Source organism: Hemicordylus capensis, chromosome 2 (assembly GCF_027244095.1).
Source record: "Hemicordylus capensis ecotype Gifberg chromosome 2, rHemCap1.1.pri, whole genome shotgun sequence".
NCBI lineage: Eukaryota > Metazoa > Chordata > Lepidosauria > Squamata > Cordylidae > Hemicordylus > Hemicordylus capensis.
The window spans coordinates 17680596-17695207 of NC_069658.1; the positions used below are offsets into that span (position 1 = coordinate 17680596).

The following is a 14612-nucleotide window of genomic DNA, read 5'->3' on the forward strand; positions in this document are numbered from 1 at the left end:
GTATACCACCTTTCATTAAAATAATCTCAAGGCTGTTTACAAGACATTTAAAACAATCTAAAACTATAAAAACTGCATAATAAAAATTAAATTGGAATAGAAAAATACAAATCTAATTAAAAGGTGTTTTTTTAAAAAAAGATGTATCATATAACCATAAGATACAAAGCGGCAGCAACAAAACACTCATATAAAAGCCCAGGTAAAAAGCCAAAATGATTTTACTTGCTTTCTAAAAATTGTGATAGAGACTGGGGAGCGGATGCCCACCAGGAGAGCATTCCAAAGGCTGCGGGCAGCAACAGAGAAGGCCCTGTCCCGAGTGCACAACAGCCAAGCCTCCCTCATTGTCAGCACATGGAGCAGCCCCCCCCCACCAACCATTGACCTTGTCGAGTGGGCAGAAACTCTTGGGAGCAGGCAGTCCCTCAGGTATCCAGGGCCCAACCATTAAGGGCTTTAAAGGTCAAAAACAGCGACTTGAACTGGACCTGGAAACAGATTGGCAGCCAATTTAGCTCTTTCAAAATGGGTGTGATATGGTCCCAGCAGGCAGTTCCAGATAGTATCAATTTCAAGCACTCTTCTAGGCCGCATTGCCTTGGCCCCATAATGTCCTAGCTGCTGCATTTTGCATTAGCTGCTGTTTCAAAATATTCTTCAAGGGCAGCCCCATGTATACTGTATTGCAGGAATCCAGCCGTCACATGATTAAGGTGTGGGTAACAGTGGTCAATATCGTCTCCCATTCAAATGCAAACTAGGGCAGACCCTTCTTAGCAAAGAGGGCCATTCATGCTTGCTACCATCCTACCAGCTCTCCTCTCCATCAGAGGCTCCTCTCACAGGAGGACCATTGGCATGGCATCTTCTAGTGGGAGTGCAGCCATTGCATAGGCCAGGGTGTTCAAGCCAGAGGGAAGGAGCACTGAGGAGGAAAAAAAGACCCAGCTTCTATGACAGTGTTCTCTTGGGATGGAGATAGGGGTTAGAGAAGCAACGCCTGGCTAAAGGAGGATTTGGGTGCATTAACTCCCGTTCCAGAGAGTCTGAGGCATATGCAGGGACCATCAAGCAGCTGCAAAACAGATGGGTTCCCACACAGTGAAGTGCTGACGAACCTTCCATGGATATGCCAGTTTTTTCATCGCAATTTTCAGTTAACCCTTCCCTCTGCAGCCACCTGTGCCTCCCAGGGCTGCTGCCAGTCTGTGAAGACAATACTGAGCTAGGTAGACCAATGGTCTGACTCAGTATATGGTAGTTTTCTATGTTTCCTATTTCCATGAGAGTTGGAGGACCCTCAAAGAGATGGTATCAGAAGGCAAAAACAGCTGCAGAAGGAAGGGGGGGTCGCCAAAAATTACCCATCCCTGCCATATGGAAAAAAAACAGGTCTTCTCTAACTTTAAGAGATGCACAGAAGAGGGAGACATGCGGGGGGTGCGGAGAGCAGCATCTGCTGAAATTCCTGTTGGAGCTAGGACCCTGGCAGCATCAGATCGCAGCTGCAATATCTCATAGTGACCACTGAGGGGTTTAGGATCATGGATAAAAGTGCTGGACTCCTCCCCTCTTTGTTCTTCCAGAGTTAGTCTCCATTTTGTCTCTCCAGAGATGGCTGTTTGATTTGGTCTCTCTCTTCAGCCATGAGCTACAGCTGAAATTAAGCTGCAGGCTTTTTCACATTCATTTGTAATCTTTTCTTTAAATAAATCCTTGTAGTTCTTCAATACTAAAGAACTGTCTCAAGACCTCTTGCTTTGCTATTTTCCCACCAAACTGGTTTTGCTCTGCCATTGGGGGATTGAACTGCCATTCTTCCCCTACAGTTCCCACTTCTGTGCATTCTTAAAGGTACAGGAGACCTGTCCTCTTTTCCAAATGGTAGCTCCATCTATCCCCCATCGTGCAACAGGAAAATGTGGCATATCCATGGGAGGTTAGTCTGGATGGTGGCCACTATCACAGAAATGTCTGTGTGTTTTGTCCTTGCTAGGACGTGGCTGTTTGTTTAATTTGATTGTTTTAGCTGTGGTTTGTATGTTTCAGAAAACTGAATTTTTAGTGCAAATTTGTAGCTGCTTAAAGAATAATTTAAATGGGAAGCAGGATAAATGTATACAAATCAATGAATAGGTCGACAACCCTCAAAAATTGATCATAAAGTGGTACCTAGGTTTTGCTGCCAGCTCTCACCGATATCTATTATTATAATAACTTTTTAATTATCATCTCTTACTTGGTCATATCCAGTGGAGGCAAACTGCCATTTTGAACTGGCCTCAAACTCTGTGACTCTATGGCCAAGCAGTAACAACAGCAGGATTATTGTGACCTTGGATCTCTGGGAAGATACAATATACCCGTCTACAATAAACTCCTTTTCTCTAATGCCTGCTTAAAGATGATGTGGGGAGAATGGGTCTGAGGAGAAGTGAGCTGGTCTTGTGGTAGCAAGTGTAACTTGTCCCCTTTGCTAAGCAGGGTCCACTCTGTTAGCATATGAATGGGAGACTGCCTGTGCGAGCATTTTAAGATACTCTCCATAGGGGATGTGGCTGCTCTGGGAAGAGCACTTGCCTGCAGAAGTTCCCATGTTCCCTCCCTGGTAGCATCTCCAAGATAGGGCTGAGGGAGACTCCTGCCTGCAACTTTAGGAGAAGCTGCTGCCAGTCTGTGTAGACAATAGTGAGCTACATGGGTCAGTGGTTTGACTCAGTATGAGGCAGCTTCCTCCTATGTTCCTAAAGGATAAAATGGGGTTGTTGTTTTTTTTAAAAAAGGATTCATATCTTCCGGTCTAGTGTTTCTAATGTGCGTTAAGTATATGCTGCTCTAATTTTGACAGACCAATATGGGCAAATGAAGAAAATAAACGAACCATGATAGAACCTTTTTTTCCTGTTTCTTTTTTAAAAGGAAATTAATTCCATGCTTTAATTTTGCCTTCCTGCAATATAAATTGATTTGACGGCACTGGGCATCTTCCAATTACTCATTGCCATTAAATCATGGCATGCTCTTAATTTGGAGGCCATTTTAAGCTTGAAACAAGCACTAATTGATCAGCTTTTATAATAAATAGCATCAACTTCATTTGCGATTTAATCCATCAAGTGTCTCCTCCTTTTAAACAGTTGATTTTTAACTTGATTGAATAGTTCAGCTTTTATTTCCTTCAATTCAGCAGTGACGGCTATGGACTCCAGATTAAATCAAACATCCTCTTCCCCCAGGGAGCCACCATATCTATCAGATCCTTAGGCCTTCAGCCACTGTGGCTGGGGATGATGGGAGTTGTAGTCCAACAATATCTGGGGATCCAAGGTTGAGAACTCTCTCACTTTGAGCTATCCCATTGGCAGAAGTGGCCGGTGAGGTTGTGGGCGGGGTAGGGTAGGGACAGCAAGAGGTAGCTTTATAAGTCATTATCTTTACATACTATTACATATGCAGCAGCTGTTTGCATAGTCAGCAACACCATGCTGACTACACAAATGGCCGCCACACATGCACAGTGGCCCGATGAGAACCCTAGATGGGGCACAATGTTGCCTCGAACAGGGATTCTCAGATGTTGTTGACTGCAACTCCCACAATCCCCAGCCTCAATGGCCTTTGGCTGAGGATTATGGGAGTTTCAGTCAACAACATCTGGGAATCCCTGTTAGAGGGAACACTGGTGGGGCAGCCTCTGCATGGGATGCTGGACAGTACTGCTCGTGGGGGCTGCCAGGTACAAGTGGTATCAAAGGTAATGACTTCTAAAGGTACTTCTTGCACCGCTGTCACCAGCCGCCTCTGCCCATTGGGTCACAGTGCTTATTTAAACCACAATTATGTGTTACTGAGGAAGGTGAGATATCAAATGGGAATTGTGGGTGGAATCAATGGATTCTAGGGATGTGCATGGAACGAGATTTGTATTCTGTTCCAAACTCAGAATGGAACACAAATCCCTGGAATGTTCTTTCAGAACACGCTCGGAACGTTTTAAGTGTTCCAAGCATTCTGAGCGCCATTTTGGAGGCGTGTTTTTCACTTGCTGACTGGTTTTTGCCCTGGCTTCTGATTGGCTGGCAATCTCCTTGCTTCTTGGTTGGCTGGTTATCATACAAATCAACTTGATTTGTATGATAACAAGTGAACCAAGAAGCAAAGAGATCGCAAGCCAATCGGAAGCCAGTGCAAAAACCAGTCAGCAAGTGGCGAAAATGCTTCCAAAATAGCACTTAGAATGCTCAGAACGTTCCGACTCAGACCAGGGTTGTTCCATTCCAAGCTCAAAACAGGCCCTTCATTTGAAGGGTGCTCTGTTTTGAGCTTGGAGCACTCGAAATGACCCATTTCGAATCGGAACGTTCCGAGCTCGGAACATTCTGCACATCCCTGCTGGATTCTACTCCAGAATATTTCTGTAGATACCAGAATGAATTAATTCAAGTTCCACCTAAACTTCAGTAATAATTGTGGGGTCCAGTCTGGAATGCATCCACCTGCACCAGAACCCAGAACCCGGTGCAAATATGAGATTGAACAGAACGTAATGTATTACCTGATCCAAGGCTAGGTTTTTCCTCCAAGTTCTTTGATGTTAGAAAATGGGAGGGGAGGCGGGGGTCATCTTAAATCCAGGGTTCTCATCCTTTTGGATAAATAGTCTAACTTATATTTAACCTGGTCATCTTAAGGTCATCATTAAGGTTAAGGTCATCTTAAATTTGGGGTCATCTTGTATTCAGGTAAATATGATAATGCCATGCCTGCATCTGTGAATCAACCCTAAGCCTTGTCAGAACATTTATAGTTCCCAATGCATACTTCCTCCTTTATCTGCTGCAATCCATGCCACTGCATTGTTTCCCCCCCTTTCTCTTTCCAGCTGTAGTCAGTGCCATCCCAGTGCCAACGCTAGAAAGTGCACAGTACCCAGGAATTCTGCCATCCCCCACGTGCGGCTATCCACATCCTCAGTTCACTCTCAGACCGGTGCCATTCCCAACGCTCTCAGTTGATCGGACGTTTGGAACAGGAAGAAGTAAGTAGAGCTGTTTTGTCTTTGCTTTTCTCCAGCTCCAGTATGCCAAAATAAACAGACACATGATGTGCATCAACCAGAACTGGTAAATCGGGATATTTTGATAGTCCTAGATGATTTGCAGTAGATTGGCCAGGGATAAAGAACTTCCAGTTGTTAACAAAAGACTTCTCTTATTCTATGGATAGAATCCCTGATCTGTAAATAACTCAGATTAATATTTTTGTGAATCTGAATATTCGTATTTTTGTTAATACCGATACATATAGATATAGATAGGAAGGTCAGCTTCTCAAATGTCTTCTCATGGGGCGCATCAGCATGTAATTGGCTTTGCTCATGGAGTCATCATCTTACACCACTAATGGCTAAACTGAAATTTCCCCAATGTGAAATATTGAGAGAATTTTAGGGTTCCTCCAAAGAACATTGAGAATATTTGTTTCTCCACATCCCTGCCCAGGTTAAAGTAAAAAACAAAGTAAATCCTGCAAATCTGAAGTCAGTCATGCCTGATGTTGATGCTACAAGTTTCTAAATCTCAAAGTGAATCTACTCACTCTTTAGGATTAGCTGGAGAGAGGCCTCTGTGTATCCCTCCACCTTCAGAGGTTTGATTAATAGTGACATATGAAAGGGCCTTCTTCATGGTGGCCCCCCGCAGATGTGGAATCTCCTATCTCTAGGAGATTGACTTGCCTCCCAATCTCATTGCCTTCAGCACTTGCTGAAGATCTGGCTATTTCAACAAGTTTGTAATTAGCTGGTTGTGAGAGTTTGCTGACACTCAGTTTTTTTGTCAGTTGTTATTTGCTACAGTTACAGTTTTTCTTCCCCCACCCCATCTTGGCTTTATTTGTGTTGCTTTATATTTTTCACTAAGTCACCTTGAGCTTGCTTTTGAATAGGAAGCTGTGACAAAATCCCGCAAATGAATAGATAAAGGTACTATCCCAGTGAAAGTGCTATTGGAAGGGAAGAATATTCACAGGAACCAGCTGGCTGGCCAGCCCCCACAACAGTGTACTAAGAACTCAGTCAACCTCCCCACTGACCTGCTGCCTTCTGGCTCTAAATATTCTCTTGACCTGCCAACGCCCTTGTAATTCCCTCCCTACATGGGGCCTGCCCTCCTCAGGTGCTGTGTCAACAAGGTATGCCTTCCAGGGTTTGGTTGGTCCTGATGCCCTTTGGTTTAGTCATAGGAACATAGGAAGCTGCCATATACTGAGTCAGACCCTTGGTCCATCTAGCTCAGTATTGTCTACACAGACTGGCAGTGGCTTCTCCAAGGTTGCAGGCAGGAGTCTCTCTCAGCCCTATTTTGGAGATGCCAGGGAGGGAACTTGGAACCTTCTGCATGCAAGCAGGCAGGTGCTCTTCCCAGAGTGGCCCCATCCCCTAAGGAGAATATCTTACAGTGCACACACATGTAGTCTCCCATTCAAGTGCAAACCAGGGTGGTGTCTGCTTAGCAAAGGGGACAATTCATGCTTCCTACTACAAGACCTGAATCCCATTCAGTCTCTTTGGCCAGAATTGCTTCAGTGGCCCAACTGGGTCTGAATGAGTGTGCCTCAGCCATGGACACTCTCGAGATGAAATTTCCCAGTGGTTGCCACTTAGTGTGGCTGGTTTATCTGCCCTCTTTAGCTGTCAGAGATGTGCATAGGCAACCAGATGAAAACATTGTACTTTGTGCACATTACCACGGACATGCAGCAAACCAACCAAGCAGTTGCTTTTCTTTTCATTTCCCTCATGCTTGGTTAGCTCTCGGTTCAAGCGCTCCAGGAGGGGCTTGCAAGCACCCAAACTTAGCATCTGAACTTGACACGGGGCATCACCAGACGGAAAGACCTGTCTTCTCCCATCCTCCATTCCCTGCTGAAAATAGTACAACGAAGATTTTCCCAATCTCTCTCAAAAGGTTGTTCTGGAAATAAATGACATAATTGGGTCGAACCTTTTCCCCTATTAGAAATGACCATAGGACTGATTATTGACAGTAATAGCCCTGGGGCCTAATTGAAAGGTGATGCTGGATGTGTAAAACAGACTTCTTGGAGCCGGCTTCTGTACGGCCAGCCGCACTTTTCAACTGGGTCACTGGCTTCTGCACATGCACGCTTTGCACGCCAGAGAGCCCGGGTGTCTGCCACCCTGGGGTTAATACTGCACACACAGGAACCAGTGACCCAATTTAAACATGATGCTGACTAAATGGAACCCTGCAAGGACACGTTTATTTTTCTTGGGCCGCATCACATTTTAAACCTGCTTTTAAAAGCGGGGAGGGGCTGCAATCCAGTTTGGGCAATACTTCGTCTCCCAACCACATCTGATAGGGAATTGGTACACTCTGTGAGCACACATGTCCTTCCCTCCCAACACACGGGGTGCCCCTCCCTAATCCTGTGCAGGTATGCCTGAACTGTTAGTTTAAATTAGTTAAAAATACTGGTTTAAATTAATATTTCTAGTACATGTAGAGGAGCAGTTCATAGAACTGTACATATTGTAGGAACATTGGAAGCTGCCATATACCGAGTCAAACCCTTGGTCCATCTAGCTCAGTATTGTCTACACAGACTGGCAGCAGCTTCTCCAAGGTTGCAGGCAGGAATCTCTTGCAGCCCTATCTTGGAGATGCTGCCAGGGAGGGAACTTGTAACCTAGATGCTCTTCCCAGAGCAGCTCCATCCCCTAAGGGAAATATCTTCCAGTGCTCACACTTCTAGTCTCCCTTTCATTTGCAACCAGGGCAGACCCTGCTTAGCTAAGGGGATAAGTCATGCTTGGTACCACAAGACCAGCTCTCCTCCTCTTGTAGCCAGGGGGCGTGGGGCTAGGTTAGGCCCACCCCTCCCTAAACATTTCTCTGCCATGCCTAAAGTTTTTACAAAAATATATTTAAAAACTGCTTTATTGTAATGTGATGGAGAGCAACTAAGATGATAAAACCTGCACCCCCTACTTTTTTGGCACACCCCCCCCCGATCCTTTAGGGAGGCTGTGGCTTGGCCATTCTGATGAACAGAGGCGTAACTAGGGAAAATGGCACCCGGGGCAAGCACTGAAATGGCACCCCCCCACCACTCCCCCCCCGCTCCCCCAACATACTACATTATACTTAGGTTTTTCCTCACAAGCGCCCGCCGCCACTGCCAAGCCAGGCCACTGACTGGCCGCCAGGCACCAGCAAAGCAATGCGGGGGGCACAGGCAGCGCAGAAGGGACCGCTTGTGGAGAAGGGGGCACCGATGCGCTCCCTTGGCTGCTACAGCACTGCTGCACTGAGCAGGAAACATTTGTATTAACAAAAAATTAAAAAAAAATTGGTCATGGCGGCACCCCCCACGTGACCAGAAAAGATGGCGCCCGGGGCACGTGCCCCCCCTGCCCCCCCTATAGTTACGCCTCTGCTGACGAACCATTGCCCCAACACAATTAGGGAGAGATGCCCTTGCACGCTGGGAGTGGAGAAGGAAATGCACACTGATAGCATGAGGTGGACAGGGTTAGGATGAAGTCTTGTCATGTCTCATGGGCCAGGCAACGTATTGTCTAAATCGACCCATGTTCATCACATGTAGAGGGACAAAGGAAGCTGCCATATACCGAGTCAGACCACTGGTCCATCTAACTCAGTATTGGCTTCACAGACTGGCAGCAGCTTCTCCAAGGTTGCAGGCAGGAACCTCTCTCAGCCCTGTCTTGGAAATGCTGCCAGGGAGGGAACTTGTAACCTAGATGCTCTTCCCAGAGCAGCTCCATCCCCTAAGGGGGGAATCTCTGACTGTGCTCATGCATGTAATCTCCCATTCATATGCAACAAGGGCAGACCATGCTTAGCAAAGGGGACAAGTCATGCGTGCTACCACAAGACCAGCTCTCCTGATCAAGCAAAGTATCATCTGTATTTGTTTGTTTGTTTATAAAATATGTATGCCCACCTCTCCAGTGTACTACTGCTCGGGGCGGCTCACAACATTTAATATAATAGACACAATGTTAAAGAAGAAGAAGAAGAAGAAGAAGAAGAAGAAGAAGAAGAAGAAGAAGAAGAAGTTGAAGTTAAAAGGACAGTTCATCTTTATAAATGATATAGTGGGATACCAGAGAAACACTGAAACGCACCTGATATTTTTAACCTAAGGCTAGGAGAATCCATGCCCATATATAGACAGATATACACTGCCTGTATATATAATAATAACTCCAATAACTCATTTCAGGGTAACTGTCTTTGCATTATTACATGACTGAACATACTATTGATTGGCCAGAAGCACCCTTCAGATTCATCATGCACAATGACATTACGGAGGGTGTCGCCATTCATTCTGCCAAATGGGCCATGCTCAAATCCCTCTTTCTGTTCTTGAAACCCGTTTCTAATGAACTAGAAAGATGCCGATGCTGAAAAATCACCCTTAGCAAAAAATGTTCCCACTCAGCCATCTGCTGAAAGAGAAACTGAAGAAAATGAAGGGGGAAGACAGACTCCATTTGGCATCTGCCTCCTTGGGATGATAAAGCTGGCTGCCATTTTGACCGCTGTCAAAGGAGCTGGTAGCAGTAGACCAGAATAATGACTTTGTACTGACTTGTTTCTTTATGCTTTCTGCCAAGAAAAAGCAACAACATATTCTCAGAGTAGTTTCGCTCCACGGGTTTTTTTTTCAGGAGGGGGCGGTTTGTTATGGAGATGTCTAACCTGCACATTACAGGCCACTGAAGATCAATATGTTTTTCTTCTCCTGTCCCAAGCAATGAGAAGTTGGTTGCAACATACACAGAAGAGTTCTGAGTTTCCAAGAGGGGTGTGTGGGGAGGGTTAAAGGCAGTCCAGGATTGTGGGCAGCTGCACTCAGTTCTAGACCTGATGGGTGTGGAATGCAATTTGGAGTCCCTGAGGTCAGTGGCTGACCTACTGTGCAGTGAGCCATGGTTCCCAGTCTGCACTTGCTGCTTCTGAGGCACTTACCAGCCCATCAGCACCATTAGCAATGGTGGGGGCTTCAATACATGTCACCAACACATGGCATCATCACCGCTGTGACATACTCTCTTGGTCCCCAATGGAAGTAGGTCACTGCTGCGAAGTTGCAGTGTGTTGGGCCACAGAGGTTACCACCATTGCTAGCAGTGCCAAAAAGTGGAGAGCTGGTCTTGGAGTAAATTGTCCCCTATACTAAGCAGAGGACAATACTATGCCTTGATTTGTATTTGGATGGGTGACTTCATGTGAGTGCTGCAAGATACAGGAGGAACTCGTTAATCACATATCCGGCACTCAAGGTTTCATGCATCCGTGGTTGGGTAATTAGCACCCAACCTCAGTAGCTGGGGGGGGGGGGAATGGGGGAAGGGTTAAACCCATGTTTCCACAGGTTAGGGGTGGCTGGAAATGACCTTGGAGGTCATTTCCAGGTACCATTTTGTATTCAGGAGCAAATTTATGGCTTGTTCACTTTTTAAAATGGGCAGAAACCACAATCTTTGGCTGATTTTCGGCACTGTGGATTACTCTGGACTAGGAATGTGCACAGAACTGGCTGGCTGAACCGGTCTCGAACCCAACTTGGTCCGGAACCCCCTCAAATCCCCCCCCCAGTTTGGTTCAGCCCAGGGGGTTCGCAGACCATTTTTAGTTCTTTTTGTTTTTTACCTTTACTCCCCTCGGGGGAGTTCCTGGAGTCAGGGGGGTCTGTGGAGGTTCCCTCTCCCCCCGCCTGCCTCCCTCATGCTTCCCTTGGCCGGTTCAGGCGCTCTTCAGCTGGTTTTCGGCCTTCAACCAGTGGCCATTATGCAGCCTGCGCACCTGTGCACATGGCCTCTATAATGGCCGCCAGGTGAAGGCTGAAAACTGGCCAAAGAGCGCTCGAACCTGTGAGTGGGGGCATGAGGAAGTCCGGCGGGGAGAGGGGGAACCTCCGCAGACCCCCCTGCTGCCTCCAGGAATTCCCCCAAGGGGAGTAAAGGTAAACAAAATTATTTTTATTATTTTTTTTTTTTTACTAATTCAAGCTCGCGTACCCCTCGAACATTGGGAGGTGTTCGGTCTGGGGTCAAACTAAACAGAGAGTGGTTCGGTTTGACCCTGAATGGTCAAACCGAACTGGTTCGTTGTCAAACCTGTTTGCACACCCCTACTCTGGAGCACCTTTAGTGTGGTAAGGCACTTTGGGAGTCATTTGGGGGTGACTGAGGAAAACAGCAAATTTTGGCTGATTTTTGGCCAATCTGGGGCAGTTCAGGAACCTAACCCCCACAATTCCCATAGCCCTAATGCTCCATCATACGTGGATTCTCTACCTCCCCCCCAGCAGAACAGAACCCCTGGAAATATTGGGGTTCTCCTATATTCCCCTTAGGGAATGAGGCCATAGCTCAGTGGACGAGCATCTGCATGCCTGCAGGGAGAAGATCCTAGGTTCACTCCCCAGCTTCTCCAAGGAGGGCTGAGACAGATTCCTTCCTGAAACCTCGGAGAGCTGTGCCAGTCAGTGTAGACAATACTGAGCTAGATGGACCAATAGCCTGACTCAGCTGAGGGAGATTCTTATGTTTTTAAGCCTTGGAAGCAGGCTGAGGGTCGACAGCTCGCAACACAGTATATCAGTATATACCAGGGAGGACAGCTGGTCTTGTGGTAGCAAGCATGACTTGTCACCATAGCTAAGCAGGGTCTGCCCTGGTTGCATATGAATGGGAGACTTGATGTGTGAGCACTGCAAGATATTCCCCTCGGGGGATGAAGCCGCTCTGGGAAGAGCAGAAGGTTTCAAGTTCTCTCCCTTGCATCTCCAAGATAGGGCTGAGAGAGACTCCTGCCTGCAACCTTGGAGAAGCTGCTGCCAGTCTATGAAGACAATACTGAGCTAGATAGACCAATGGTCTGACTCAGTATATGGCAGTTTCCTATGTTTCTATGTTCCAGCTAGTACCATGAGCTAGATGCTGGAGTATGAAGCACTGCAAAACAGAAGGTACAATTCCCTTGATCAGGCAAACACAAAATGCAGGTGTTTGGGCAGGAAGGTGTCTGAAAGAACAATGGCTTGCCCAAGGTGTCCTAGTGAGTTTGTGCTGGAGTTAAAAGTTGAACAGGGAACTCTCTGGGCTCCCAGCTCCCAGCCTTGGCCACCATGCCACATCAGTTCTCAAAGGCTGATCTGTTGGTGTACATGGTTGCTCTTCTGCCTTCCATGTTTGATTTTGTGAACCACCTAGAGCCATCTAGGTGGGACAGTATAGAAGTCGAATGAATGAATGAATGAGGCAGGTCTCACGATCCGTGAGACTTGCTTTTGTCAGAACTGCGGGGAGAGAAGGCTAAGCCCGCTCTCCCTGCAGACAAGCGGGCAGGGAGCCCTGGGCAGCTGGATCGGCCGCCGACATGATGGCCGGCCCCGAGATGGAGCTGGTGGGGGGAGCGGGGGCCGCGCAGCCCCCGCAAGCTCCAGTATGCCCTGCGCAAGCACGCAGGGCATACTGGGGAGACCCCCGAGCTGGGAGGCTGCTTGTAAGCCTCCTGGCCGGGTGTCTACTCGTGAGTAGGCGTGGCGCAAAGCCACGCCGCGGCTACTCACGATCCTAAAAAGCAGGTTTGCTGGAGTGCTCGCTCCACAAACCTGCTTTTTAGCAGGGGTTCTCGAGCGGGTTACCCGCTCAAGAACCACCAGGCTTGGCTGCGAGCCCGGTGGTTCTTACGCCCAACAAAAATCGGGCTAGGCTCTCCTAGCCCGAACCCACTCACCATAAAGCGGCATGTGTTAAGGTCGCTTTCTCTCAGTCCTGATAGAATGATCACCGCTGTCCAACTGTCTTTAGTCACACCTAGGGAAATGTTTTACCTCATTAAGTCCTCATATGGCAAGTCCAGGTGTGCGTCTGCTGGTGACACACTGCTTGCCTTCCAATGCCAACTTTCATTTTTAATCTTCACCTTCGTTGGTTTCAGAAAGGCTTTAACAAAAGACAGTGAGGCTATTCTCATGGCCATACAAAACCAGGCTAAGGGAGCCTAGCCCGATTTTGTATGACTGTGAGAACCAACAGACTCGCAACTGAGCCCAGTCTCACCAAAGCGGGTCACCCACTAAAACTATCCTCCCCTAAGCCCAGGTTAGCGGAGCAAGCGCTCCGCTAACCCGGGCTTTTCGATCGCACTGCGGCAACTCATGAGTAGACCCCAAACCACGAGGCTTAAAAGCAGCCTCCAGGCTTGGGGGTCTCTCCAGCATGCCCTGCGCACTCACGCAGGGCATGCTGGAGCTTCAGGGGGCCACATGGCCCCTGACCCCCCCAGCCCCCGCTGGCTCCATAATGGAGCCGACAGTCATGTGGGCGGCTGATCCAGCCCCCCAGGGCTACCTCCCTGCTTGTCTGCAGGGAGAGTGGGCTAAGCCCGCTCTCCCTGCTAACCCTCTCGAGTGGGTCTCAGTGATCGTGAGACCTGCCTCGGTGTATATCTAACATGCCATAAGGTTGATTTCCATCCTACATAATGAAATCCTCATATGGGCCAAAGGAGTGATAACGTCACTGAAGGATATCAGCTCCCGAAGCAGCAGATGACAATCGGGGAGCTGAGCACCAAATTTGCTAGGGTATTTTTTGAAAACCCTAAGGTGAAGAAATAATACCTGAGGGGTGCATTTGGATTAGGACCATGGTGTAGAGTAGAGGGCTTTAACCATTTGCCCCCAATGTTTTCCTGATATGGGTCACCACCACCACCCCCGGCCGCTATTTGTTCTGGGCAACTACCGCTGGCACCAATGCTAACTTGCCTCATGGGGCAAATACCAGATCTTGGGGGTCATTCTGGTTCAGGATCACAATCATGGCAAATATTTAAATCCATCTTAGCTGGGTGGGGAGCATGGTTTTGGAGGGCCAGAGGGTGTGGAGAAGGCACAGTGCAGAGATTCTGTCAGGTGGTGCTAGAAAAGCACCTCACCACCATCAAAGTCACTGCCTGGGATTGGAGGGGCGGGAGATGATCCTTTAACCCTGCCCTTATCTATGTCAGGAGCTCACTCTACTGAAGAATCTGGCCAGAGATTTATGACACAATAGCCACTTGGAATCGTAGCTCAAGTTTCAGCTTTGCTGATAAATGATAAGTTTTAACAGTCTCACCATGAATACAGAAATGAGGAGTGAAAGCACCCTAGACCCAGTACATATCTGATAACCCAGGCTTTCCAGTAAAATTTCAGACATTTACTCCAGAGTCCCAAACTCTCTGACAAAAGCTCAAAACAGATTAAACGTTTCCAGCAGTTTGTCCAAAGCACAGGCTGCCCAATTTAGAGTCCACAGCCACGTGCACTTAATCAACACTCCAACCCCGCCAGCTGCCATAGATTCAGTCTGGCTCCTTCTTGTCAGTTGACTACTTCTCCATAATTCCCTCACCTGCTGTTGACGTTTTTCCCACCTGCATCCTCAAGGAGATAGTGGCCGTTCCATCTCTGGCTCAGATCCTGATCTTTCTCTCCCAAGGTCACCTGGCCCTGATAGCCCCTCCTGCGGCAACCACTCACCCTGGCCTGTC

At 47.6% G+C, this 14612-nt stretch overlaps 1 protein-coding gene across 1 annotated transcript in view; it reads left to right on the forward strand.

The window, feature by feature from the left end:
- Positions 1-14612, forward strand: part of DCC (DCC netrin 1 receptor) — a 1362689-nt gene that overhangs the window by 1310796 nt on the left and 37281 nt on the right. The window contains exon 25 of the mRNA XM_053300600.1: positions 4886-5041. Within this exon, the coding sequence (XP_053156575.1) occupies positions 4886-5041 (156 nt within the window). The remainder of the gene's footprint in view (positions 1-4885; positions 5042-14612) is intronic.